Source organism: Ursus arctos, chromosome X, assembly GCF_023065955.2.
Source record: "Ursus arctos isolate Adak ecotype North America chromosome X, UrsArc2.0, whole genome shotgun sequence".
Taxonomy (NCBI): domain Eukaryota; kingdom Metazoa; phylum Chordata; class Mammalia; order Carnivora; family Ursidae; genus Ursus; species Ursus arctos.
The window spans coordinates 20,244,664-20,272,134 of NC_079873.1; the positions used below are offsets into that span (position 1 = coordinate 20,244,664).

The following is a 27,471-nucleotide window of genomic DNA, read 5'->3' on the forward strand; positions in this document are numbered from 1 at the left end:
TCAAATTTCTATCTCCACCGTCAACAACGCCTACCGTCCACCCCCGCCCCCACCTCGGGCCCACCCCACGTCTGTAGCCCCGGACCCTCAGCTCCCGCTGCGGCACGACCCGGGGGAGCCGAGATGCGGCAGAAAGCGCTGCGGCGGCATTCCTAACTTATGGAGGAAACCCGAATCCCTTTGAGGATGTTCAGACCTGGGGCCTCTGCCAGGAAAACGCGCTTGCAGATAAACCGAGGAGGTGCCCGGGCGCCAGAGCCCACCCCTGGCCTCTGGGGGGCCCCCCGTCTGCTGACCCCACAGCGCCTGCACAGAGCATTCACACTTCCTTTTGTTAAACATATAATTTTTTTTTTATTTTGAGCGTGACACTTCTCCACTAGATAGCAAGGAAAAGTGATAACAATTACACATTACACAAAAGTACTGTACCATTGCCTTTATCTTGAAGGTTTCAGAAGCCTCTACAGTTAATAAGTTAAATAAAGGGCTTGAGTACATAAATATTTGTCTAGGAACCCTACCATATCTACAACACAGTAAGAATCTACAAGAGGACAAACTTTTACCATACCACGCTGAGTGCAATTGCGTTATAACATTTCAAATATACAAAGCTCTGTTCTTTTTTTTTTTAATAACAATGGTATGTACAGAATCAATAATCACAGTTTGGTGACTTCAACAGTCCATATTCTAGCAGAGTATTTCCCTTTGGTTTGATATAAAAACCTTGGTTGGTGTATGATAAAGAAGAGAACAAGAACAAGACGCCCCTTTTTGTTAAGTGCACTGTTAGCTATCTTACAGATTGGCATTCGCTTCCCTGGCCCTGGCTTCACACCGGGGCCCACGCTGGGGAGATCAACTTAGAGCGCCAAAATGCTGTTTAAAAAAAAAAAAAGCTAAGTGGGGTGCCAGGAGGAAGAGAGGTTGGGTTTTTAAATTTTTTAACTTCAATACCAGGCGTCTTGGAGAGAAAACCTCCCCGATATGATATTTTCAGCGAAGTAAGAACGGGAGAGAATGGACGTTCGAGTGGGAGCGAGATTGGCAGTGGCGGGGGCAGGGGCAGGGGCGGGTGGACAGCCAGCCGAGGAGGTGCCACGTCCGGTAGCGCCAGGGGCTGCCTTGCCCGCATCCAGGCTGCTGCGAAGGCGGCTGCGCTCTCTCAGTGCCGTCTCAGGAGTGTGCTGGTCCTCTGTTTCCATTTGGTCTTGAGTGGTGCTGAGTGAGGTGACCTTTCGGGGTGCGCCCGGGGCGCCAGGGTGGAGGGCAGCCTTTAGCACACCTCCTTGCCCGTGCTGGTGCCCGGCAGGATGTTGAGCTGCGTGAGCTGCGCGGCGTGCTCCTTGGCCTTGAGCCTCAGCGCCGCTATGCTAGAGGCGCGTCTGTCTGCGGCCGCGGTGGCCGGGTCGGCCAGCGCGCCCGACGCCACCGCGCCTTCCACGGCCGGCGTGGGCTGTCTCAGGAGCGCGGCCGCGGTCGACGCGCTGGTCAGGGGGGCCATGGTGGAAAAGAGCCTGCAGGGAGAGCAAACAGCGCGGTCACGGCCTCGGGAGCTGAGCGCGGCGCCGGGGGAGGGGGAGGGCAGCGTTTCCCGCCGCCTCTCACCGCGAGAGCAGAGGGCCACACAAGGGTGCAGACGCGCGCCGCCGCAAGAAGCCCGGAGTCGCGGGGCTCGGGTGGGCCACGAGCTGGGGAGCAGGTGGGAGCACGGGTGGGAGGCTAGCGTGCTCTGAGAGGGCTTTGCTAGAGCAGGGAACCGACGGTGTGCGTGGCGGGGGGGGGGGGGGGGGCAAGGAGTCGGGTATCCTGAAGGGACCAGAGCCAGGGCAGAGGCAGGTCCTGTGGCCCAAAACCCAACGGCCCAACTGCCTGGATTGTGTGCTTTCGCATAAGAAGGGGGTGTATTCTTAGACCGGGAGCTCCAAGTGCCAGGAGGGAGAAGAAAGACAAAGAGAAAAAGGAGAAGAGAGAGAGAGGGAGGAGTAAAAAAAGAGAAAGAAGGAAGAAGGTGGGATCAAAACTGCTCAAGACCTATGCCACAGACTTTGTCCTCTCCCTAGGGCGCCTTCTCGGCGGGGGGGGGGGGGGGACTCCTTTTGCCCCGGAAAAGCTGGCCCGGTTTACCGGCCTTCCCGCTGACACGGCCACCCTCCCGCGCCAGCCTGAGCGGCCAGTGCCCAGTCAATGACCGCGAGGTGGGGGTGGGGGGCGCCCGCCTGTTGATTTCCGCTCGGCAGGCCTCTCTGACCCGCCAGCCGCCCCGCGCCCCGGCGCAGCGACACTCTTTCCCCATCGCCTTCCCTGCGTCCTGCAGCCTTTTGCCCCAGAGAGCCCCCGAACCCGCGACCCCCGCGCGCGCGGTGCACGACGACGCGCAAGCCTGAGACCCCAAGCCTGGGATCCCATTCCGTGCCACCAACTCCAGGCGGCGCCGGGATTGCTTCTCGCGGCGCCTCCACCCCCTTCGCACAGCACAGCGGACCTGCAGCTGAGGCCAGAGCCACCCCTGGCCACCTGACACTACCACCCCCAAACCTCCCTCATGTCCCCTCCCCCCGCCCCAGGGTTCTGGCTCCGAACTCCCGCAGGGCCGGCTCGGGGTTTCCACGATTAGAAATGAGCCCACTAGGGTTCGAGGAGAGCCTCCTGCCTTTTCCAAGCCGCCCTCCATCCCTCCTGCCATCCCCCTTGTACTCCTCTTGCAGCCTCTCCAAATCTCGAGGTCTGGTACTCCAGCCGCAGTTTGCCAGCTTTTACAAGGCACTTGTCGGAAGGAAAAGGGGGGGGGGGCGGTTCGAGGGACACAGGACTTAAAGTTGTTTTCCCAGAAAAAAATAATAAAGTGTGGCCTGGAGGGGGTGTAAGATGTCCTGGTATCATAGGTAAACTGAGTCACTAACTACGCTTCAGTGCACTCGCTGTTTATCGGTTTGTTACATGAAACTACTTTTCCTTAGTGTCTTTTTTTTGAAACTTTCTCTAAGATGATTTTTGTTAAGTGGCTGCGCAGTTGGATGAATCTATTATTTCTTTGTTCTCCCGAAGAGAGATCATTGAAGCTGCATTCAGTTTTATTTTCACTGCACTTTCCAACTTAATACATCCCTCCTTTGTTTCTTTGTCTGGGTGATTATACAGACTTTTTATTTCATCACTCGATGTTCATTTAAAGAAAGGGAATTATAATATACGATGAACTGTTTCTTTTATTTCGTTGTCTTGTGCCGCCGTGAGGGTCCGGGGGTTGCACATATGGGGGTATGGTTGGCAGCGGGTCACTTGAGTGACAGGGAAGTTAGAGTCAGGGGAAGAAGAAAGAATTCTTTGCACCCAGAGGGCCGGGGGTTCCAGGGCTCCTGTGGAAACCAGAGCTGTGTTCCTCTGCCAGGCTTTGGAGCACGGGGAAGGATTTTTGCAAAATGTGAAGAGCCATCCCAGCTCTGTGGGCTACACCTGTACACGGTTACACACATACCACCTATGGCCTGAGCAACTGGTTGCTGCCTTCACCTGGTACTTTTACAGCTTTCACTGAACACTCCCAGTTGTCACGGTTGTTGTTACTGCCACCGCCCTCCCCTTTACTGCTCAGTCCCAAGTCATTCCCTTCGAGATCCACACTGTTTGAGGCAAAATTAGAGAGTATTTTCTTTGGCTAAATCTCTGAGGGTTGGCCAAAGGGCGAAGATGTGTGTAGCCGCTGCCTGTCTCCTGTCTCCGGCCTCCTCCCTGACCCCAGCCTCTGTGTGTGTATGAGAGAGACAGACAGACAGACAGACTCCCCGAGGCCGCGCGTTACCTGCCGAACGCAGGGCTGATGAAGGCCGGGTGTCGGAACACAGCGGCTCCGAGGAAAGTGCTCAGGCCCAGCGGCGCCCCGCTGGGCGGCAGGCTGGCCGAGCCCGGAGGCGGAGGTAGGCTCGGGAAGGCGGCGGCGGCGGCGGCGGCGGCGGCCGTCCAGGCCGAGTCGAGCGCTGGGTGGTGCGGAGGAAAGGGGCTGGCGTCCAGGTAGGGGCTCAGCGGGTGGGTGGCCGAGAGCGGCCCGGGGAAGGGCAGCCCGGGAGGATGGGTCTGCGCGCCCGCCTTCTCCCGCTTGCGCCACTTGGCCCGACGGTTCTGGAACCAGACCTGCAAGGCGGAGAGAGCCGGGGTCGGCGGGCGCTCGGGGGCGCGCCCCAGCCTCCTCCCCGCCCCCCTCAGTGCTGCGGGCCCTTCCTCCTTTCCACCCAGGCCGGCGCCCACTCGCCCCTCTCTGGCCTCAGGTTATTCCGAGACACCTCTGGGGGCCAAAGGGTGGCGAGAAGGAGCCCAGACTTAAAGCCAGCAGGAAACGCGGGGCAAGCAAAGCCTTTCCAGCGCATATCTCAAATAGCCTAGTTCCTTTCCAGTTTGGAAGAAAGTGGTCCCGAGTGTTTAGAGATGGGGAAGCTGAGGTTTAAACGTCTCCGCTGCCACATGCTTACGGTGCATCTTTAGCCACATCGCTTAAACCTCTCTCAACCTCAGTTTTCTAATCTGTAAAATGGTGATAATCAAAGTTGACTCACAAGGCTGTTGTGTGGAATGAATAAAATAAAGCCTGTGAAAGCTCGCCTTGGACAGTGACTCCTGGCAGTGGGCAGCCACCCAGAGATGAACACAGATTGGCTCTCTGCAGCTTATCAGCGGTTTCCGCCGATTTCAGGTTTACCCCAGAGCTGGCAAAATCCCTGCTGTGTTGAAAAGGGGACCTCGAGGAGGCGGTTCATTTATTCTTTCCAGAAATATTTCTTGAACACCTAAGAGTATAAGCTGGATTCTGGGGCTTGGGGAAAGCTGGGAGGGAGGGAAAAGCTGGGTTTGCCCCAGCAAACAAGCATACATTGTAGGGGGGCAGTTCTCCGGGAAAGGAAATATGGGGCCTGTGGCCTGCTGTCTGCGGGGGCTCTATGCAGGGCCTGGTTCTAGCAGAAGGCGCTGACTGCCAGGCCCAGGCACGCAGCAATCCCCGGACAAACAGAAATCAGAGTGCGGGCTACCTGTAGACTTTACACATCTTCAGAGCTAACAGGTCCTTGATATCTTTGCGGGATGTGGTTTAAATAGGTTATTTAAATAAGACAGTTCTAGGCTTGGGGGAGGTTTCCAGCACAAGGTATCTTCCTAATTGTTAATAGAAAGCAGTTTTAGTAGAGACCTTTACCTGAAATGTGGCAGCTACCATAGTCTAAAAATAGCTTCCAGGAGCATGAGATTATTTTGATGTGACCTGCTCATCACGCCCACAGCTAATAAGATATGCTCCTGCCCCCCGAAGGCATTAATATTTTTAGGCTTGGGTTGGTGCCTGCACACAAGTCTAAAAATTAAGAATGAACTCCAGGGCTATACAGAGTTATATGAAAATATAATGTAAATGATCCCAGGGGACTTTGTGTGTGTTTTTAATTTAAAGACATCCGTGCCTTTCATATATACACACCGGAGCTTGTCTTACTAGCACTGGTATCTAAGCTGGGCTTGACTTCTAGACAGCCACCTACGGCCAGAGAAATCAAGAATCCACAGAGGTTGATTATTTAAAATTCTGCCGAAAAGGGGCTCATCCGTAAGATTCCACAGCCCTCATACGATCTATTTGTGAATCGAAGAAACACTCTAGTGTGGAAATTCAGAGGCTGAAAAAGTAGGACGAGTTGGGACCAGGCTGGGTGGGCAGCTTTTGTGTATCCAAATCTGTCTAGACGAGAATATCCGCCACTCTTCGATGGCAGTGAAAGGAGTAAAGGAGGGGAGGGGGGCAGTGGGGGCAGAATGCCCTCAAAGAACGTGGAAACCTTTTACAGACACATCGTCTCCCCGGCTCAACAGCAATCATCAAGATGTCCCCTGCAATTCCTCATTATTGAATTAATACCTCTGAGGCCCCCCAAAGGTAAACGAAAGGACTCTAATAATTCATATTCACTTAATTACATCTTCTCCAGTGAATAGGGAGAGAGGAGAAGGGGAGGGGGCGCTCTCTTTCTTTTTAAAAGTTATTTAACTTTCCCACGACTCGTTCCCCTGAGCTGAAAATACGGAGTTGCTGTCACATCTCTGTTTGACAATGGAGAAATGTGTCAACAGAAAGGAGGGGACAGGCCTCATCATTAGCCCTCTAATGCAAGAAGCTGTTGTGTATTAAATGAGCCATATGGAATTTATTGTGCTTTATCAGCGCTTGATTTTGACTGTAAAGTGATTCACTCAGCTCCTAACCCAGGGACATCTGTTTTCTGTTGGCCATCGGGGCTGCCCAGTGTTGATCGTCTCTTTGGTTATGAGGCCTGGGTTCGGAAATGCACTCTGGTATGGGGCTGCAAACACCTTTAATAGCATTGCACTCACTCCCTATTAGATCAATGTGGGCTCATTGCTATAAAAAATGGGAAATCAAATAGCATTAGCCAGCTCCTTGTGCGGGCGGAGGGGAAATCAAACAGCATTTTGCCTTCAAATGGCCCTGTTTGTTCTAGCACTAAGTGGGCTTTTATGAAGCCCGATTGGAGACTTAATCGCAGCCAAATACCTGCTTGGAGCTGAGCGGATTTGTCTAACAACCAAATCCATGCTCCATCCCATTATATCAATCAGGAGAAGTCAGTCCTCCGATTGTTTCCTACAGGGGCTGTGGAACCAGGCGGCTCCTGACTGCAGTGCAGAGACCCTGAAACCCCTCTTCTGATCCTGGACTCCTTCCTCAAGGTTCCCAAACCCAGAAACCTTCCCCACCAACCTCCCAGCTCTTCACATTTTCATCTTTTTGTGCACGAGTGTTTGGGTCTGTTTTTTCTGATTCTGCTTCTCTTCGTCTTATGAAGGGGGTCTCAACCCACCCCAATCCATCCACCCCCCCCACTCTTCTCCCCACCCTTTCCCCTCCCTCCCTCTCTCTCTCTCTCTGCGGAGATGCTCACCTGGACTCGGGCCTCAGTCAAATCCAGCCTCATGGCCAGTTCCTCCCTATAAGAAAGCGACACACAGACAGGAGGTCACAGCAGGCTCTGGCAAGCCCTCTCAGCCACCTTCCCCTTGCTGGCAGGCCCCCCATTAGGGTCTCCCCTGGCTGCCTGCCCTCACCCCCAAACAGATGGGCGTCATAATCCCTTCACCACCGAAGTGCCTACTATTTGACTGAAAACATAAAAACATACAACCCATTGCTGGATATAGGATATTATATTGTATCATACTATATTCAAGAGTGACAAGGGTGGCTTCTTGAGTCCATAAGCCTAACTGGGTACTCGGATTCACCCTCACTCTCCCTTAAGCCAGAGTTGAACAAGGAACACACGCGCACACAATGCTTGCAACCTGTTCTGTCCTAATATTACATGGGAGAAGAGCTCAATAGTCAACCAAAATTTTTTTTCCTGCCCTTGGTGTCTTTCTGCCTTGAAAATATTTTTCTGCCTCCCCCCCACTCTCCCCCTCTTCTCTGTCTCTCCCTCTCCAGCTCTTCGCCTTTCCCTCCATCTCTCTATCCCCCCTGCCTCCCTCCCTCCCTCTCCCCTTAGGTCATACTCCCCATTACCCTCTGGAGATATGTTAAGCTTGTTAAGAGTTCAGTGGGGTAATTTTTTGATTAAACAAAATTCTGCGCACCTCCTGACTCCAATGCCCACTACAAACCCTGCCCATCTCAGGGGAAGTCAATTTAACTGAAACCCTACCCCGTCATTGCAGTTATTACTGCGACAATTAAGGCAAATAGGAAACCATTAAGATGCTGTAAAATGGCTTACGACCTGTTTACCGAAAATATGAGCTCGAGAGAATAATTGGCTCTACCCCCGCTAATATGAAAGATCGAGGGCTGCCCAAGCCTGGGACCCAGGTCTGCACCGCTAGCAGGCCCCCCCTGGTCCACACCTGAAACTTCAGGACCAGAAGAGAAAACCGGTTCACCAAGCGCTTTCCGTTGCCCCCTGCTGCAGTGAGCACCAGCAAATCTAAAACCACACTTTTGGCTGGCTCCCCGCCAGAGCCAAGGAGCTCTAAATAACCCCCAGTGGGAAAGAGGTGGGCACCGGCTGGCGAAGAGAAGCTGCCCCCTTCAGGTACTATGGTTCCCCCTGGAGAAGCTAAAAAAGGGCAGACCTGGATGCCAAATGACACCTCATCATTTTCTTCTTTTGAAATACACATGTGTCAGAAATGCAAAAAGCAGGTCGACCAGTTGGCTAGTCGATAGCACACACCGATTTTAAATTTTATGTTCTTTTTTAAAGATAATGAAGGGACCAGATGATAATAGGGGAGGACCAACTGTAGCTCAAGGGATGACCAAGTGCCCTGTCTGCCAGCATCAGATCCACGCTTTTGCATTACTGCTTAGGAGAGAGTTTGGCAATTACTTGCAAGATCAACAACACTTTAGAGTTGGCTCGGGCCTCCTGAGCTCTGAGCAGCGATTCCTCCTCCGGTTCAAACGGGCGGGTAGCCTTCCGCTTCTAAAACGCATATTGAAAAGCTGCACACGTCTTGAACGAAGGAGCTGCCCGAGCTTGACAAGCTCCGCGCCAGGCAGACACCCATCCGTTTCTTCCTACCCACTGAGGGAAGTTTGCCCTGACCCTGGCTCCTCGCCTGAGCAGACCTCGGCCTTAGGGTGGGAGAGGAAGGCCCCCAGGCCGGCCAGCGCCCCAGGTTGGATGAAAAGCTGGGGCCCTGGGGTCCAGTCATCTCACCTCTTTCCCCAAAACACTCAGGCAAGAGGGAAGTGGAGTGTGACCAGGCGGAACACCCTGGTTGGACAGCCGTCCAAAGAGAACCCCCCCCCCCAGCTGTTTCGTCTATTGCCTGCCAGGCTGCCAGCAATCCTGGCCCACCCCTGTAAACCCGTGTACAATAAACGAATGCTGGGCTTAACGTGTGTGTGGGAAGTGAGGACAGTGACGAGACGGGAAGATTCTGGCTGGAGCCCCACAGATGTACAGATACCAAACCCTGCCCGATTCTGACTTCCTTCCGTTATTTCAGAAGTCCTCAAACGACAGAACTGGAATCTTTTTAAAGGCCTTCTCCGCAGGCGCGGGCTCCAGCTTCACTGTGAACAGCGAACAGCGTAACTGATACGCACCCGGCTCCTGGGGCATCAGGCGGTGGTGGCGAGCGCGCACCACACAGCGGCCAAAAATAGCCCCTGTTTTTGCTTTGGCCGCGAGGGCCCGAGGCGCTTCCTGCGCCTGGCCTGGGACCCGGCCGGGAGGGCAGCGCCTGGGGTCCGGCGTCTGTGCTCTGCCGTGCGCGTGCCTCCGAGGTGGCGCTTTCGGGCACTCTTTGGAGAGGCCGTTTTTCTCTAACTAAAACTTGTAACTTGAAAACAAAATTAAACTGGAGAGACTTTGGGAAGGAAAGGAATCATCCCAGTCCAAACTTAAAGCCCGGAGTAGGGGTGGGGTTGGGTGTGGGTAGCTTTCAGCGAGCAGGGGTGGGTGCGTTGGGAGGGCACACCTGGGCAGAGTCCAGGAGCCAAGTCCCTGCCCCGAACCCGGGGCCCCTGCCCGCCCGCCTTCCCTGTCCGGGGCCCGCTTGCGCTCTCCGCCAGCTGCAGCCGCGCCCGCCCCTCTCGCGTACCTGGTGAAGACGTCTGGGTAGTGCGTCTTTTGGAAGGCCCGCTCCAGTTCCTCCAGCTGGTAGCTGGTGAACGTGGTGCGGTAGCGCCGCTGTTTGCGCTTCAGCAGCCCCTCCTCCGAATCGCTGCCCGCGGACAGGCACACGCTGTCCTCGCCGTCCTTGCCCTCAGCGTCCTCTGGGTGCAGCAGGAGCTCCTCCTTAGGCGATAGCTCCCCGCCCTCAGTGGCCACAGCAGCGGCGGCGGCGGCGGCCACCGCGCCAGTGGCGGCCACGGCGCAGCGCCGGGGCTCCTTGAGCAGCGCGCGGGCGTCGTCCTCCAGCAGCTCCTCCTCGTCGTCCTCCAACAGCTCTTCTTCCTCGTCTTCGTCCTCTTCATCCTCCAGCAGCTCTTCCTCGTCGTCCTCGGCGCCCGTACCGCCACCCGCCGCCGGGGCGCCACCCGGGCCGCTGGCCGCGCCGAGGCGCTCGTCCGGGTGCGCGGCGCCCCCCGGGCCACTCAGCTCGTCCAGCGCGGGCGGTGGCGGCACGAAGGGCGCCCCGTTCTCGCGGTACGACTTGCTGCGGCTGATGCTCACCTGCGGTGCCTGGCTGATCTTGAGCGTGTCCCAGGCCGCGGCGGCCGCGGCCGCGGCGGCCACGGCAGCCCCCGCGCCGTCTGGCCGCTCCCCAGGCCGCGCGGTTGGCGGCGGCGGCGGAGGGGCCTCCCCGCGTGGACCCGCCGTGGCCGTGGCCGCCGCCGCCGCCGCCGCAGCAGCCGCCGCCGCCGCCGCCGCGGCGCCCTGGAGGAGGCGGCCCCCGCCCGGGCCGTACAGGCGCCGCAGCTTGGGCGGCAGGTGCAGCTCAGCCTCGAACGGGGCGCTGCTGCCTTTGGGGGAGCCTGCGGGCAAGGGAGAGCGGTCAGCGCGCTAGCGAGCCGGGCGTCCCCGCCAGAGCCGCCGCCCGAAGCCGACCCACCACTGCTCTCTCGGCCCCTAGGCCCCGGCCCCCCCCTCCCCGTCCCCGCGCTCATCCGGACTTGGACCCCCTTCCCCTCCTTCCCCACTTTTCTGGCCTTTTCTTTTTCTTTATGTCTTTCCCTTTCTCTTTCTTTCTCTTTTTTTCTTCTGTCCACCTCCGTCCCTCTCCCACTCTTCCCTTCATTTCCTTTCTTCCTTCCTTTACCTTTCTTTCCCTCTCTTCCTTTCATTTTTTTCCTTCTCTTTTTCTCTTTCCTTCCCTACCCGTCTCTCCCTTTCTTTCCTCATCTTTCGCCTCTCCCCCTTCTTTCCTTTCTCTTTTTGTGAGCTTTCCCCGCTCACTCCCCTCCTCCTTTCTTCCTTTCTTTTTCTTTCCCTTTGCGCGCTCTCTTTTTTCCTTCCCCATTTCAGGGCAGGGGAGAATCTAAAAACATTCAACAACTTTAAAAAAAATCACCACCACCCTGAAAACTTTGCGCACGACCTCTACCCGCGGCTCTGCCACGCAGGCCCAGGCCAGCGAGAGGGGCGCTGCCCGTGGGCGACCCCTGCGGGGGCTGAGGAAGCAGCCCAGTGGCCCTGAGCGCGGGCCATGCCCCAACAGCCCGCAGCGGGAGGGGGGAGGGGGCTCCTTGCACAGAAAGGCAAAGAAAAATAGTCCTGGAGAAAATGGGCTCGGAAAGGCCTGGGAGGGGGCAGAAGGGGGTACAAGAGGCACAGGCCGCTCTTTCCCTTCGAGGAAGCGCCTGGCACAGGTGCCACTGCAGGCTAAAAAAAGAAAAGGAAAAAGTCAGTTTTATTTTAAACGGCCCCTTCTCCGCCATCTGCTCCTGTCTTCCAAGTGGCGCTGCGGCTGGACCGCTGGTTTTCGGATTTTAAAAGAAATCAACAATTCTTTCCCTGTGATACTTCTGCGGGCAGCTCAAGGAGAAACTTGAGTGTAACAGGTTCGGGGCAAAACGACGGTTGTTTTGGAATTTTTAATTTTAGAAAAAAAAACCTTTTAAATATTTCAACTCTATTTTTAAAAATAACACAGCAGAGGAAAAAAAAATAGCACCCAGAAGCCGCACATTTCATACATTTCAAATACAATAAGGAGCATTTGGGTAATCCCAGGGAGATGTTTTCTGCAAAGGTTGGGTTTAAAAGGTCACAAGTAATCTACAATTAAAAAAAGAAAGAAAGGGGGGGTGGAGAGAACACCGCATATAAAGAAATCTTCCAAAGAGGAAAGACCAAGGCTCACTCTACCTGGGGACCCCTATTCACAGCTTTAGGGGTTCTTGTCTTCAAGTTGTTGTTACAAGGGTCCACCCGGCACCTGCTGTTTCTGACCTGTCGCCTCTCTTCAGAGCACCCCCAAGGCCACCAAAGGGAGCATTTAAACGATTTAAAGACCAATTCCGAAAATCTAAGCATCCCCCCCCCCGCCCCCGCCAAAGCGAAGCTTGGCCTGTGCTTCAGGAAGCTGAGAGAAAGGGAGAGACAGCCCCTGGCGAGATGTTTGCCGCTCTTTGAGGCACCAGGCCTCAGAGTTGTTCTCTCTCTTTCTTCCATTTCCAGCTTGATAACCCCAGGCCCCTGGCCCCCCAACATCAAACATCCAAACCAGTGCCCAGCGCTCTTTGCAGGTGCCTGGCGGGCGCAACCTTACCTTGCACGGCCTTTTCCTGGTCCGCGCGGCTGGCCAGTGGGGCGGGCAAGCTCTGCGCGGCTCCCAACAGCCGCATCTTGCACGGGCTCCTTCGGCCCAGGATGCTGTCGATGCAGTAGGAGGAGAGCAAAGTTGGAGATTTACTTTTGCACTCGGGCCTCTCGGAGCAGCCCTCCTCCTGGTACTGATTGCTCATGGCTGGGGCTTTTTCCGTGGACGCAGAGAGCGGGGCCGCTGGCTGCCTCTCCTGGAGGGTGGGATGGATGGGTGTGTGTTGGGGAGTGGGGTTAGATGGCTGGTTATAATGGATATTACTGCGATCTCTGTGCCTCTCTGCCTCTCTTGGTTGCTGGCTGCTGGCTCCCGCCCTGCCCGCAGCCCTAGCTCGCCCTCTCCGCGCTCAGGACAAGCAGTAACAAGTGTAGTGAGCGGCGGGCGCGAGCTCTGGAGTCTCTCTCCTCCACGTGCTGAGAGGCGCCCTCTGATTGGCTCTCTCCAGAGGCCGGGCTGTGCCGGGCTGCGGGCTCAGAGCAAAGCCTGGACTGGAGTCCGGAAAGACCGGCGGGGTGGGGGGCCCGGAGGATAAGGGGACAGCGGGCACTCGCACGAACCATTTTTGTTGTTGTTGTTTGTTTGTTTTTAACTAACAATTTTCTAAGTTCTCCATCTTCTTCCTGTAGATTCCCCTTTAACCCATCAGGGCTGGCCCAAAGCTCTAGCTCATTCTGATGTCAGGCCTGTGGGGTGCCACTTGGGCGAAGTGCGCCCCTTCCACCAACCAGAGGACCTCGCTTCCTAGAGGCGAGGCCTTGAGGCTCGCGTTCAGACCGACTTAGTACTTTGCAAAGCCAGTGCTGCGCTCCCAGGACAGCGCCTTGATCTCAGTGGCGCCCAGTCGCAGTGCATTTTAGGCCGGCTGGGCCTCCGAAGTGTTAGGGTGATGACCGCAGGCAAACAGTTGCTGTTTGGGCGTTCGCTTTTCTCCTGTGGCCCGACGCCTTGAGCTGTCAGTCTTCACCCTGAGCCGGGAGGTTGCTCTCGGGTTGGTAGCGTCCCCCAACCTCTCTCATCTCCGTTTTGAACTCCGGAAAAAGTCCCCTTGAGGACAAAGCTCTGCCAAAGGCTCCTGGCCTTTACTAGTAGAGCACCTGCAGGGCAGAACGGGACAGGCGAATGTCAACTGCGGAGTCTGGGAGCCTCCCCCACCTCCCCAGACTCGCTTCTCTCTTCTTCCCCCAAGTTCGCCTCCATTAGTTAGGCTGTCACCCCGAGGCTGGACACTCTCGAATCTCGTGCAGGGAGCAGATCTCTGGGGGCCCTGAGTGCTCCCGGGTGGGAAGGACCCAGGTTCGGCTTCTACCAAGTGTAAGCGCCTAAAATTCTGAATTCTTAGGGCCTGACTCCCATTAGCAAAGGTAAGAGAATGAGCCTGTGGTTGAACGCGTTTCTTACCAAACAACTTCCTGCGCGTCCAGCACTGAGAATCGAGACCAGCTGGGACTGAAGTTGAGCCAAGCCTGGAGGGGCTAGCACGGACGCCCTCCTTGCCTGGGTGCAGGGCTCAGGGGACGGCCAGGGGCCCCGACAATGGCAGGGTGGGGACGAGGGTGGTGGGTGGGAGAGGGGTCGGGAAGGGGAAATCCACGCCGGGTTTTCCTGTCTCAACCCCTTCAATGTGTCAAAGAGAAAAGCGTTTTACAAAGGATTATACTTGAATCACTTACAGTCAGTATTTAAAAATACAAGGATGCATAACTGGGATTTTTTTTTCTTCAGCCATAAACATCTGCATAACTCTTGGATGCGGGTGGGTGGGTGGCCAAAAGATCGGGCTGGCTTGGCAGGAGTATTGGAGACACGACTTGAGGGGGAGGAAGGGTTGGGAACAGGTACATTAATAATGTTAATACTAATGCTGATATTACTACTGCTATTAGAGGCAAGAGGGAAAAGATGTCTCTCTGTGTCCCTCTCTCTTTCTGTTTTTTTTTTAGTTTGATTCTCACCAGTTTTTCCTACACTTGGATGATGGGGCTGGGGGACGGAGGAGTCCCCGAGCTATCTCTGACATTTTGATTTTCTTTTAAGCCCTGCCTGCTGATCCAAGTCACCTGGGATCTTCTCCTGCCTTTCCTTCATTCTTCCTTTTTCCATCCTCACCAACAGTTCCAGTTTTTATACTGTCCCATTCAGCTTTCACCTAACATTCTGCGCGCTGATTCCTTCCCCAGCCCCGAGAGCCCACTCCCGGCAAGCGGCAAGCGGGTCTCAACGCAGCTGTAAAGACGCGTCCGTCTGCTCCAAGCCTCCAGCCGCGGACCCTCGCGGGTGTCCCTGCGGCTGGTCGCTGGGAGAAACAGAGGCACTTTCCCTCCCCGCCGGGCCCTGCGTCGGAAATCCACAAGACCCGGCTGCTGGGTGCCTCCGTGACTTCAGAGTCGGCTCCGCACACGCAGGGAGTGGGCTGAAAATTGAGTCCATAAAAGATCGTGTTAAACAAAAAGAGACACAAACGCACAAATCATTTCTGAGAGCCTACCAGGGTTTCAACTCTCTCGGTGGAAGATTTCTTTGCTTCCGTCTCCCTCCTCCCCCTTCTGCAGCTGTTCTCCTTTTTTAAAAAAGAAGTCGGACTTTCTGCTGGGGTGTATTCTAATTTTAATCATCCACTGTAAAAAGAGGAGGTTAACATAGAATTTCTGATTCTGACTTAATGACCCCTGGAATTAAATCTAATTCTATTAATGGAATATAATGTGTTTCTTTGGGAAACCTGTTTGAAAACACTAGCTTGGTTATTTTATTTTGTTTATTTTTGGTATTTCTAATCAGTCTTCCCCAGTGAGGACGCTATTGGGAAGGCACGTCTATTCACTTTGGGGAGAAGGGCCCGACCCAGTTCACTTTAAAACCAGCAGCCCTGAGATGATCTTTGTCACAATTCAATACCAACTTCAAAATCTACAATTGACTCTTGCTATTCCTAAAAGATTAAATTAAAACACAACAACAGAAAACTTTTCCAGCATACCAACTGGGAGACAGAACCTGCTGGCGTCCCCATAGTGTCTAACCAGAATATGGGTTTAGGATGTATGTGCTATCCTATTTGTTAATTTTATTTTTTTAAGGTGAGCTCTACACCCAACATGGGGCTTGAACTCACGACGGGAGATCAAGAGTCGCATGCTCTATGGACTGAGCCCGCCAGGCATCCTTCCTATTCGTTATTTTAGAAAACAAAAATGATACTTCTAATATCTAGGAAGAATTTAATTGGTTTGTTGAGTAGGTAGACTTGTAAGAATTGGGCTATAGGATGTGTATAAAAACTTTTAGGTTAGCCAACCTCATATTTACTGTCAGCAAAATGATACTTCACTTTCTTTTCATCTCACTTTCTTTTTCCCACCAATCAAATTAATTTCATTTTAGTGATAATAATATTCACGTTTGTACACAACTCCTGGCTCCTCTAGTCTTTGGGGTCTGTAACTCTTGTTTTTTTATTTTCCCTGGGCTGCCTAGAAAACAATAGTTTGCAGTTCATCTGCCTTTACAATCAATCACTGAAATAAAAATGACGTTTATGGCCAGAAGCGAGGGTCAGAAGTGTTTAAACTGTTGTTTATGGTGAAAGATGAGGCTTGTCCCCAGGACTGGAAATAATAATTACCTAGAAGAGGCGGATGGAAGAAACTCCTTTCTTTTCCGGGGTGAGAACTAATTCTACATTACAGTTTCAAAATTATATTTGCAAGAAACGCAGAATAAGGGGTGGCAGTAAATGTCATTATCTAGGGGGGTGTTTGGAGGAGAGTTAACCGTGCACACGTTTCATTCGAGATGTTTTAATTTACTGTGCAATATACACATAGATAAATAAAGCAGTGATGGGCTTCCAGCCTCACCGGACACTCAGGTCCCCTTAAATTATGCTCAACCTCTTCAAAACATATATTTAAACAATAGAAATAAACTTCACTGGAGTCTGGCGACCAATTTGGAAGCCATTGGAAGGGAAGACAATAAGTCCTGATTACACTCAAGGATTCTCTGTGATGTGATATCCCCTTTGCCAAGTCATTTTGCTGTTTTATTTATTTATTTTTCTTTCTTTTTTTTTTTTTTTTAACAAACTTTCATTCATTTATGGTCTTCCGCAACCTGCTAATTTAACACTGGAGCGCGTTATTGCAGTGTTAGGAGGAGAGAAAGAGGGAGAGAAAACAACAATACTGCAATGATCCAAATGATACGGTAGAATTAGAGCAATTACAGTTCTACTTGTGGAAGAAAACCTTGCTGAGATCAGGCAAACAAACTGAAGCCTCGTGAGGATAACAAGCGTCGGGATTGACAGCCGGTGCTGGGAAGAGCCGGAGGGCACAAACAGAAATATTTGCCTCACCCCCCACCCCCTTTAACTCCAACCAGTCAAGGTTAACCTCAAAGGCTGCCTTCTTACCCACTTCGGGGTATACATTTTATGCACTAATCGTGGTCTCTTCTTCTGGAAGTCTGATAATAGGAGGAAATAGAACATAATCCCCTTGCCTAGCACTTGGTCCCTCGCCTTCTCTGCCCCCTGCTTGCCCTCCACTCCCTACCCCTGCCCCAGTTCTCCCCAAGGCTGCGGGGATCTGCCTATGGACGGTGTTTGTTGATGTGTTTTCAGAGGAACAGCTCGTGGAAAGGTCCAAAGGGACTGACAACTTGGATTTCTAGGGAAGACTCCTTGGTGTTTCCTACCCTCCCCCCCCCTTCTCCGTGTAGTCCTCCTGAACCCTGGGTTCCATCAACAGGGCTCAGCTGGGAGAGGTTTGTTGGGAAGCAGAGCTTTCGGAAGCGTCCGGAGGACGGCGGCCGAGCCCTCAAGGTACGGACGTGTGGGTGTGATCGCTACGTTAGGACAGCTCCCCTTATTTGCAAACTTTGCCACTTCTGGTTACCCTGCAGCGGGCAGGGAAGAGGGTGGGGAGCGAGAACTAGAGAGAAAACAGACCCCACCCCCCACCGCAATCATCCCCTCAGGCGGCCAACCGAGGCATTTTCTAGCCTTGCTCTCCGCACAAAGCCAGGCCTGCTGCTAGCAGCTCACGTCTGCCCTCGGAAGGCGGAGGGGGCTGGGGAGGAGCGGGAGGTCCCCCCTTCCCTGGGGCGAGAAGCAAGTGTTTGGGCTCTCACCCTGAGTCCCTCGGAGGGACCCCTCCCCCCCATCTCCTGCCGCACCGTTCCCCACGTTTCCAGACCAGAGAGGGAAACTTCTCGGCGCCCTGTAATCGTCGCCATCTGGTTTCTCCTCTCCAACGCCGCTGGACGGCGGGACCCTGGGTGCGTCCGGGGTCGAGGCGTCCCCGGTCCTGCCGGCGTTATTCTGTAGCTGCTGCTCCTGGCGCCCCCGGACTTGGGGTGTGTGTAGGGGGCACCGGTTGGAGCTCACGCAGGGAGCAGCGAGGGACCCAAAGCCGGCGTCAGTCCGGAGGCCCATGCCGACCCCCGCTGTCGGCGTCCTCGCAGCGGAGCCCCCCTCTCGCGCTGGGCTTCGCGCCATGGCCAGAGCGCGCCCCCTAGCGGGGGTCTCCGGGTGGGCCGGGCCCTTCCGCTGCAGCCTCTGGGCACTGAAGTTGGCAGATCCTAGTGATACTGCAGGAATGAATGGGGGAAGAAAACAAAAGCCTTGGAAACATTTCCAAGTGTGCAATAAAAGACCCATCTGTACCTTTCTTCTCCAGCGCGTTCGTGGTTAATGTCCCCCCATGTGCGCGAGAGGGGAGATAATTGCTGGGTGGATTCTTGCTGGAGAACCTCAGGAAACACTGGCCCGAGAAGTGGAATAATTGGGGGTGGGGCGAAGGCAAGCGTGCCGAGGCTGCAACACCAGCCTGCGATCTGAATCCGCTGTCTCTTGGGGGTGTTCATGGAGTCCCAGCCGCCAGCGCCCTCAGGTTCCTCACCTAGTGAGTGGTCATCTGAAGGTAGCTACTCTAATATTTCTTTTATTGGCAGTCGGTCTCTGTGGCACCCCCACATTCTGGCTCTATGATCCCCTCCCACCTTCTGACTCTAGAATACCTCACCTTCGGATTCTAGGATTCTCCAGTTTTTGCCTCAATGGTTCCCCCACCTTCTGTCTTCATGATCCCTCCACCTTCTGACTCCATCCCCCGCCTCTGACTTGATGGCCCCCTAGTTTCTCACTCTCCGGGAATCTGGCCACCGCCCTGCTCCACCTTCCCCAGTCACCACCTCCCTCCCGCAGCATCTGCATCAGGAAATCGTCAACCCCAGATTCCACCACTCTCCACTACTCACAAATCACCTACTCCCGCTTGGTCTGGCCAGAAACAGACAAAAGAGAAGCAGGGTTCCGGTCCATCCCCCTTGGACTTGTTCAACCTAGAAGTGATGAGTTTTCTTGAAGCTCTTAGAGCCTCTGGTGGAAAGTTACTAATGAAGACTTTACAAAGATGAAAAATTATCAGTTCAAATCAATCCATAACTTATTTCTTTTACACTAGTGTGTTAAGCCTCACCCATCAATCAGAAAAACACAAATCGAGCTTCTCAAGACGTGGAGTGTCTGCATATTCATGTACTCAGTCCTGCAGGATTTTAAAGTCTTGCTAAGGCCACCAAAACATTTAATAGGTAAGGCCTAGAAAGGAAGGTCCAAAAATAGGAGTGATAACGGCTCTTTAGAGTCTCTTATTTTGCGATGTGTCTCGATAATTGTGAAGTTCAACACGAGGCTTTCCCTGCCCAGAAAAGACTGGTATTTCAGAGTGGGGGGAGCAGATGGAAGGGGTCCCGTAGGAAGGGAGGCGTGGGTGTCCCCGTGTTTAATTGAGAGTTGCATTGTGTTGAAAGGAGGAGGGAGGATGCCAAAGCCGAGCCGCGTTCTGTTCCCTTCGTCACAAAATAACCTGCAAGTAAAAAACAGCCCGCAACTGACTGAGCCGGCTGTGCAATAGACACCATGAGAAGCACAGCGCCTCTGGAATAAAGATATCTAATTTCCTGCCGCAAATCACTTACCCGATCAGAAAACACAAATAGCTGAACAGAAGGGGAAAAAATAGAGGAGGAGGACGAGGACGAGGAAGAAAGGCCCCGGAATAAAAATAACCGCGCAAAAGGGCTTGCATTCCACGAGCTGACAGGCGTCTCCTCCGAATCTGGGGCAGTCGCGTCCTCCCCCAGCGGCCCCCCTTCTGCCCTTGGACTTTCCAGCCCCTCGGGATCCGTTTCGGGGACACTCTGCATCTTGGGGAGAAGGAGGGCGGCTCCCCAGCTGCGAGGAGGGCGGCGGTAGCGGAGAGGGGCGACCCTCAAGGCCTAGGGGCCTCTTGGGGCGGTGGAGGCAGGGCCCACCTGCGGCGACTTCGCCTCCTCGCGCGCCCCGGCCCCGCTCGGCCCGGGCGGCCTCGGTTTCCCCGTCGGGAAGGAGGCGCCTCCACGTCGTGTCACCTCCGGGCTCTCGGGGACCGGGGGGAGCTGAGCCCGCTGGCGCCGACGATTGGCGGCGGGGCGCGGGGCGCGGGGGGCGGGTGCGGGCGGTCAGCGCGGGGAGCGGGAAGGACGCCCGCGAGAGGGCGCGGGCGCGGAGGTGGCCTGCGGGGAGAGGCTCGCCGAGCCCGCGGCCCCGGAACCGCCCGGCCCTCGAGAACCGCCGCGGTGCTGGCTGCGCGCGGAGACTCGGGGCAGTAAAGGGGGGAGGCGAGTAAAACAAGCTGCCCAGATGCAAATGCACCCAAAGTGAGCCTTGGCAGTTTTTCTTTGGGGATTCAGTGAGCAGATCCCAGATTTCTTTCTCTCTCTCTTTTTTTTTTTTTTTTTGAGTGGCAAGTCGTAGATTTCCCACAATCGCCTGAAATGTTGTGTTGCATGCCTCTGAGTTTCACATTCTTTCCCGCGCTCGAGACTTCGCGGGTCTTAGCACAGGTTCCGGCACCCGGGAGCGGCTTAGTAATCGTTCTGCACCGGTGAATTGCATGATGGCTGTGGGAGGGGAGAGGGTATTTTATTTGGACAAATGACAATTGATTTTTCATTCTCATGAGGGTGGGCGCTGATTGGTCTCCCCTCCGTTCTCCCCTCCGTTCCCCTCCTTTCTTACTGGGCCTCATTTTCTTTCCTCAGTTCCCCCTTGACTGCTATTAGGGCCATTTCATTGTTTATTACTCGCGCAATTTAAGGCTGGCGAGGCGCTAAGAAGAAATTAAAACCAATGTATTCTGCTCAGAGAATCCCAAAAAGGCTAGAAAGATTGAAACCCCCAGTTCAAGTGAATTTGAGACCTAGGAGTGATTTTTACTTATTTCTTTTCATGGATAATAGAGAGTTGGTGTTATCTGTCGCTGTATGTTCTCTCTAATAGCTCCAAGACTATAATCTAACAGGTGTAAAATTTCCCTTTTCTGAGAAATGAAGAGACCACCAGCACTATCTTTTAAATAGTACAAATAGGAAACGCAGTTGCTGTCAGTCTTCCACGCTGGGGAATCAATTCCAGGCCAGCTTGTTTTTCTCTCCCTCCCTTTCTCCCTTTCTTTTTCTTCCTCCCTCCCTTCCTTCCTTCTTCCTTCCTTTCTTTCTTTCTTTCTTTCTTTCTTTCTTTCTTTCTTTCTTTCTTTCTTTCTTTCATATACAGGCCTGGTTTTGGGGGTAGGGTGGTGTATACCCTATACAGAGAGTTATAAACAAAGACTGGCTGATTGGAATTCTAGGGCCCCAGGCAAAAATATCCAGAAAGGGCTTTTAACTCTCTGCCAACTGCAAAAGGGACTGATCATCAAAGAAAATGCCTGTCCTTTCTTTCACCCACTTCCCTTTATCTCCCCTCAAACTATGGCCCACTTAGGTATTAGGCATCACAGGATGGGGAGAGAAAAGGCAGAAGAGAGAGTTGTTCCGAGACTCTCCTTTCCCTGCAAGGCCTGTCTGCAGCAAGCGTCTCTGGGCTCCCGGTTTCCTCTTGGGTGGGCCTCGTTGGTGGAGGCTCACCTGCATTGTTCATTCTCAGGCACCCCCTCCACAACTCCCCCCACCCTCCAAGCACCCCATCAGCCAGGCCTGGCTCCCATAGCACAGAACGCAAAAAGATCTCACCCAGAATGTTTTATGGAAGACAGGAGAGGAGACCTGCGGGGGGAGGGGGGGTTGCTGCCCATTGATCTCATCATGGACCAGCTCCTGCCTGCTTCTCACCGGCCTCGGTTCTTCTTCAGCTTTTGGGTTGAAGCATTTTGATGTTATTTATATAAAGGAAACGACATCAGAGTAACCTTTTATTGCATTACACTAAAGGGAGATTGAACCATAACTTTGAAAATTGTGACATTCCAATGAGAGCTATATTAAATTGCTTAAAAACATTTTGAAGGCATCATTGGTCTTGTCTGTAGTGGTAAGTGAAACAAAGGATTTCACAGCATGTTGGGTTTAATCCCAACTATGCTCATATTTAAGACTTTCAGCTATTAAACAGAAGAGAAGAGAAAGGGAGATGGTGACATAGTGAATGAGGGGGTGGAAGAGAGAAGACAGAAGACACCTTGGGGAGGACCATCCTGAGAATAATAGCTGGCACATTGGGCCTTGACTGTGCGCCAGCCAGCCGTTGTCCTGAGTGCTTTTCACATTGACTAATTAGTTTCCTGAGGAAGGTTCTATTATAATCCCTCTTTTACAGAGGAGGGAACCGAGGCATGGAAGGTGTGACTGGCTGGTCCCAGTTTTCCCGCGGATTGCCTGGTTTTCACACGGAAAGTCCTGTGGCCCAGCCAGTCCCTCAACCCCGGGGCTCACTGGGGTGGTTGGTCACCCAAGAGGCACAGGAAGGAGTAGTTTGCCCACAGTCACAGAACCCGAGCCAGGATGTGAACCCCCATGATCTGACTCACATCAGCAGCCCTGACCTCTGTAAATCTTGTCCATTTTATAGGTGAGGAACTTGAGGGCCAGAGAGAAATGAACTGACTTGTCCACAGTCACATAGCTTGCGAGTGGCAGGCGGGACACTACAATTTGGGACTCGTGAGTCCACCGCCTTTCTACCTTCAGCTACCTTCGATAAAAAGAGTTTTCATAGAAAACAAGGTGGCTTTTTCAACAGCTTAAAGATACAACTAAGGGGCAAAAAGAGATAATATACAAGAAAGAGATGTAGCCCATATTCACACACGCAGATCATCACTACCTGGAAGTAACAGAACATGTAGAAAAAGGAGGTCACCTATGTTGTAAACACAATTTGTAATAAAAGACAATTTAAAAATTGCAATAACCACAGAAAGAAAATAATTATATGGAACACGCCACCATTAGGCAGGGAACATTATAACTCTCAAAAGCATTTGGTGTATTGTTCTGATACCGTCATTGTTCAGTCATGTTGATCATTGTTCTACCTCACACCATCCTCAAAACTGGCAGCCCCCTGCAGTGGTGAGTGTTCCCAAACAGCCCTCGTGTGCCCTTCACCCAAAACTTGGAGAACGGATTCTACTCTGTGCATAGAGTTTGTAAGCAGCTTGTGGAGCTGGGCATTGGCCAGGAAAGAAGGCTCTCTCTCTCGCAACACAGCTCACTGGAGAAATGCAGCTTGACCCCAATACAGATAATCCCTATTTCATATATTTCTTATAATTATAGGTCATCTCTGGACGAGGCTTCCCAGTTGGCAAAGTTGTGATTTGGCCTCTGTCCTGCTGGTGTAGGAGGCAGAGAGGCTCCAGCGCCTTTCAGAGTCCTGGCGGGCATCCTGAATGCCATAAGCTTACGCACAACTTCAGGGAAGAAAACATTTTGGAAATGACGAGAAAACTGTGAAGGAGTTGCAACCGTAAACAGCAAATGTGCTAAAGAGTGGGGACTTATGCAGAGCTAAAAGAGGGCAGGTGGGGCTTGTTCTCAGTTTTTTTTAATGTGAAGAAAACATCGGGCTGACTTCATTCTGGTTCTGCAGAGCTAGACCCCGTCTCACTGCTGCTTGTGCTGTATTTCACACAAGCACCCGGGGCAGTGTGAAGATCTGGGCTTGAAGAGCCAGAGGATTCTGAGAAAAAAGGTGAACAGCTGTGGTTCTTGTCAAATACAAAGCCTTAATCATTGTCTAATCATCCCCCCCATCGGACATTGGGGTTAGTTGAAGTGTTTTTGCTGTTACAAACAACAGGATAATGAGAACCATGGTGCGCCTAACTTATTCTTTGGCATGATTTCCTTTAACTGCTTTCCTAAGAATGGGATTCGTGATTAAAGAATGGGAACATTTTAATGTCTCTTTTGAAATATTGCTAAACATTTCTCTAACTGGTTGCACCAATTTACACCACCACTAGCCATATGCGGATGTACCAGTTTTACTAGACCCTTGCCAACATCTACGCGCTATAGCTTTCTTCCCCCCTCAGAACTCGTTAATTTAAATAGCTCTATACTTGAATGTAGTTCTGTTAACTCCACACTGGGTAACTCCCCCCCCCCCGCAGTTCTAGCTCTTGCCCTCAGGAGTGGCTTGAAGGACCAGTAAGCCCGCAAGGATAAATGGGAATAGAGGTAATCCCACAACAGGGCACATCTGTGGCAGAAGGTGTGGCGTCTGAGACCTTAGGCTCTGGAATCAACCAAGCCTGGCTTGGATCCCATTCCTTCCACTTCCTGGCTTTTTGGTCTTGGGCAATCTAAATAAGCTCTGAAAACTCGGTTTCCTATGAGAATTCACCTTAAACCATTCGGAATGGCTAAAATCAAGAACAGAAGAAACAACAGATGTGGGTGAGGATGAGGAGAGAGGGGAAGCGTCTTGCACTGTTGGTGGGAATGCAAACTGGTGCAACCACTCTGGAGAATAGTATGGAGGCTTCTCAGAAAGTTAAAGCTAGAGCTCCCCTATGATCCAGTCAACACACTACTGGGTATTTATCCAAAGGACACAAAAACACTAATTGGAAAGGATATAAGCATCATGATGTTCATTGCATTATCTACAACAGCCAAATTATGGAAGCAGCCCACGTGTCCACTGATGAGTGGATAAAGAAGTGGTGTATATACACAATGGACTATTACTCAGCCATAAATAGAATGAAATCTGGCCATTTGCAGCAACATGGATGAACTAGAGAGTATAATGCTAAGCAAAATAAGTCAGAGGAAGACAAAAACCATATGATTTCACTCATATGTGGAATTTAAGAAACAAAACAAGTGAACAAAGGGAAAAAAAGGAGAAAGACAAATAGGAAACAGACTCTTAACTCTAGAGAACACACTGATGGTCACCAGAGGGGAGGTGAGTGGGGGGATGTGGGAAACAGGTGATGGGGATGAAGGAGGGCACTTGTGATGAGCACCGGGTGATGTATGGAAGTGCCGAATCACTATATTGTACGCCTGAAGCTAACGTAACACTGTATGTTAACTCTGCTGGAATTGAAATTTAAAAACTCAAAAAAATTTAAATTATGAATACACACACACACACACACACAAAGACTCAGTTTCCTCCCCTGGAATGTGGCAATGAGAAAAGTACCTGTAGGTACACTGTAGATGGTAAATAAAAGTTGACTTACTTCATGTGATGTATGGATACTGAAATTACATTTACGTACATTTTTGAATACTCACACAATTATGTTATGGAATACTGACTGGGGGCTGGAATTGCTCCATTAAAAGGTATGCACAGTTTAAACTTTATAGATATTGACAAAATGCCCTTAAAAAAGATCATTCCGGGGGTGCCTGGGTGGCTCAGTAGGTTAAGCATCTGCCTTCGGCTCAGGTCATGATCCCAGGGTCCTGGGATGGAGCCCCGCATTGGGCTCCCTGCTCAGTGGGGAGTCTGCTTCTCCCTCTGCTCCTCTCCCTCACCCCATGCTCTCTCTCTCCAATAAATAAATAAATAAATAAAAATCTTTCAAAATAAAAATAAAAAGACCATTCCACTTTATACTCTTACTAACAACATTGGTAACACTGAACATTTTCTTTCTTTCTTTAAAAATTTTTTTGAGTATAGTCAACACAATGTTACATTAGTTTCAGGTGTGCAATGTAGTCATTCAACAAGTCTCTATGTTCTGCCGGGCTCACCAGTGTAGCTACCACCTGTCCTGATACATCGCTATTACAATACCACTGCCTGTATTCTTTATGCTGTAACTTTAATCCCCGTGACTCACTCACTGCACAACTGGAAGCCTGTATCTCCCTCTCCCCTTCACCCATTTTGCCCACCCCACCCCCCTCCCCTCTGGCAACCATCAGTTTGGTCTCTGTATTTGTAGGTTGATTCTGCTTTTTGTTTATTCATTAGTGGGTTTCTTTTTTTAGGTTCCACATATGAATGGAATCATATGGTATTTGCTTCTCAGTCTAACTTATTTCACTGAGCACAATACCCTCTAGGTCCATCCATGTTGTTGTAAAAGCATGCTGTCATCCTTTTTTCTGGCTGGGTAATATTCCTCCGTGTGTGTGTATGTGTGCACGCACACACCACATCTTCCTTATCCAGTCATCTATGGGCTGCTTCCGTATCTTGGCTGTTGTAAATAACGCTGCAGTAAGCACAGAGGTGCATATATCTTTTCGAATTAGTGTTTTCATTTTATTTGGGTAAGTACCGAGTAGAATTACTAGATCACATGGTAGTTCTATTTTTAATTTTTTGAAGAATCTCCATACTGTTTTCCACAGCGGCTGCACCAATTTACATTCCCACCAATAACACTGGGTATTTTCAATCTTGTGAAACCTTGTTAGTCTGATGAATAAAACCTAATAGCTTGTGATTGTTTTATGTGCATTTCTTTCATTATTAGTGAGATCAAGTATTTTTTCACGGGACAATAGGCCCAATTGCATTTCCTCTCCTATGAATTGTCTTTTCTCAATTGCTTGTTAATGTTGTACACAGATTATTTTACCCACAGTTAGTGTTTTAAAAGTTTGCTAGGGGGCGCCTGGGTGGCACAGCGGTTAAGCGTCTGCCTTCGGCTCAGGGCGTGATCCCAGCGTTCTGGGATCGAGCCCCACATCAGGCTCCTCCGCTATGAGCCTGCCTCTTCCTCTCCCACTCCCCATGCTTGTGTTCCCTCTCTCGCTGGCTGTCTCTATCTCTGTCGAATAAATAAATAAAATCTTAAAAAAAAAAAAAGTTTGCTAGGGTTTTGCAAAAGCTGGCATGAAGATGACTCAGAGATGACCATCGGTCTTACTCCATTTTCCTTTCTACTCTAAGCATCATGGCCAGTGTTTCTTTTCATGAGTTTTTTTCTTAAGATTTTAGTTATTTATTTGTCAGAGAGAGAGAGCGAGCGAGCACAAGCAGGAGGAGCGGCAGAGGGAGAAGCAGGCTCCTCACTGAGCAAGGAACCGATATGGGGCTCAATCCCAGGACCCTGGGATCATGACCTGATCCGAAGGCAGATGTTTAACTGACTGAGCCACCCGGGTATCCCCGCTTTTCAAGAGTTTTACATAGCAATGGCCCTCTCCTAGGCTGCTAGATAGTTTGCCTTGAAGGGACAGGAGGTGAAGACTGCGAATTTTCTCCAAATAGCCATCCCCCTGGTGGTGGATCGGAGAGGGCTGCGAATTCTGTGTCGGTCCCTCCAGAGAGAAGTGAAGTTTCTCTCTTCTCTTGAATTTGGACTGGCCCTGTGACTGCTTTGACCAGTAGAAGGTGGTGAAGTGACACTGTGCCTAAGCTGCGAGGCCTGGAAGCTTCTGCTTTGTGGTTTTGGCTATCTCACTGCAGAGAGATCACATGGAGGCCAAGGCTGTGAGACCGTGGTGAGAGGGAGAGAGACTCGAGCGTCCCAGCATCTTCGTTGGCTGCAGTTGCATGACCCCAGGTGAGACCGGCAGAACAACTGCTCCCCGAGCTCACTTAACCCACAGACCCATGAGAGATAATAAAATGTTTATTGTTATTTTTACGTATTTTTAAAAATATTTATTTAAATAATCTCTATACCCAACGTGGGGCTCGAACGCACCACCCTGAGATCAAGAGTCCCATGCTCCCCCGACTGAGCCAGCCAGGCACCCCTGTATGTATTTTCTTGATTGTTATTTTAAGTTTTTGGGTGGTTTTTAGGCCTTTAGTAACCAAACCCTGATTTGTACCTGCACACATGGTAATGCAGCTGAAAGACCACATCTCTTGGCTTCTCCTTCAGAGAAGAATGGCCAGTCTGATGAAATTCTGGATAAGGATGTGTTGTGTGG

At 51.8% G+C, this 27,471-nt stretch overlaps 1 protein-coding gene across 1 annotated transcript; it reads right to left on the minus strand.

The window, feature by feature from the left end:
• Positions 1–367: 367 nt before the first annotated feature.
• Positions 368–12,628, minus strand: ARX (aristaless related homeobox). The gene is made up of 5 exons (XM_048213463.2): positions 12,226–12,628; positions 9,613–10,489; positions 6,948–6,993; positions 3,809–4,137; positions 368–1,523 (listed from the first exon to the last, which is right to left on the minus strand). Exons 1-5 carry the CDS (start codon positions 12,419–12,421, stop codon positions 1,283–1,285), a joined length of 1,689 nt encoding a protein of 562 aa, XP_048069420.1. The 5' UTR covers positions 12,422–12,628; the 3' UTR covers positions 368–1,282.
• Positions 12,629–27,471: the final 14,843 nt, after the last annotated feature.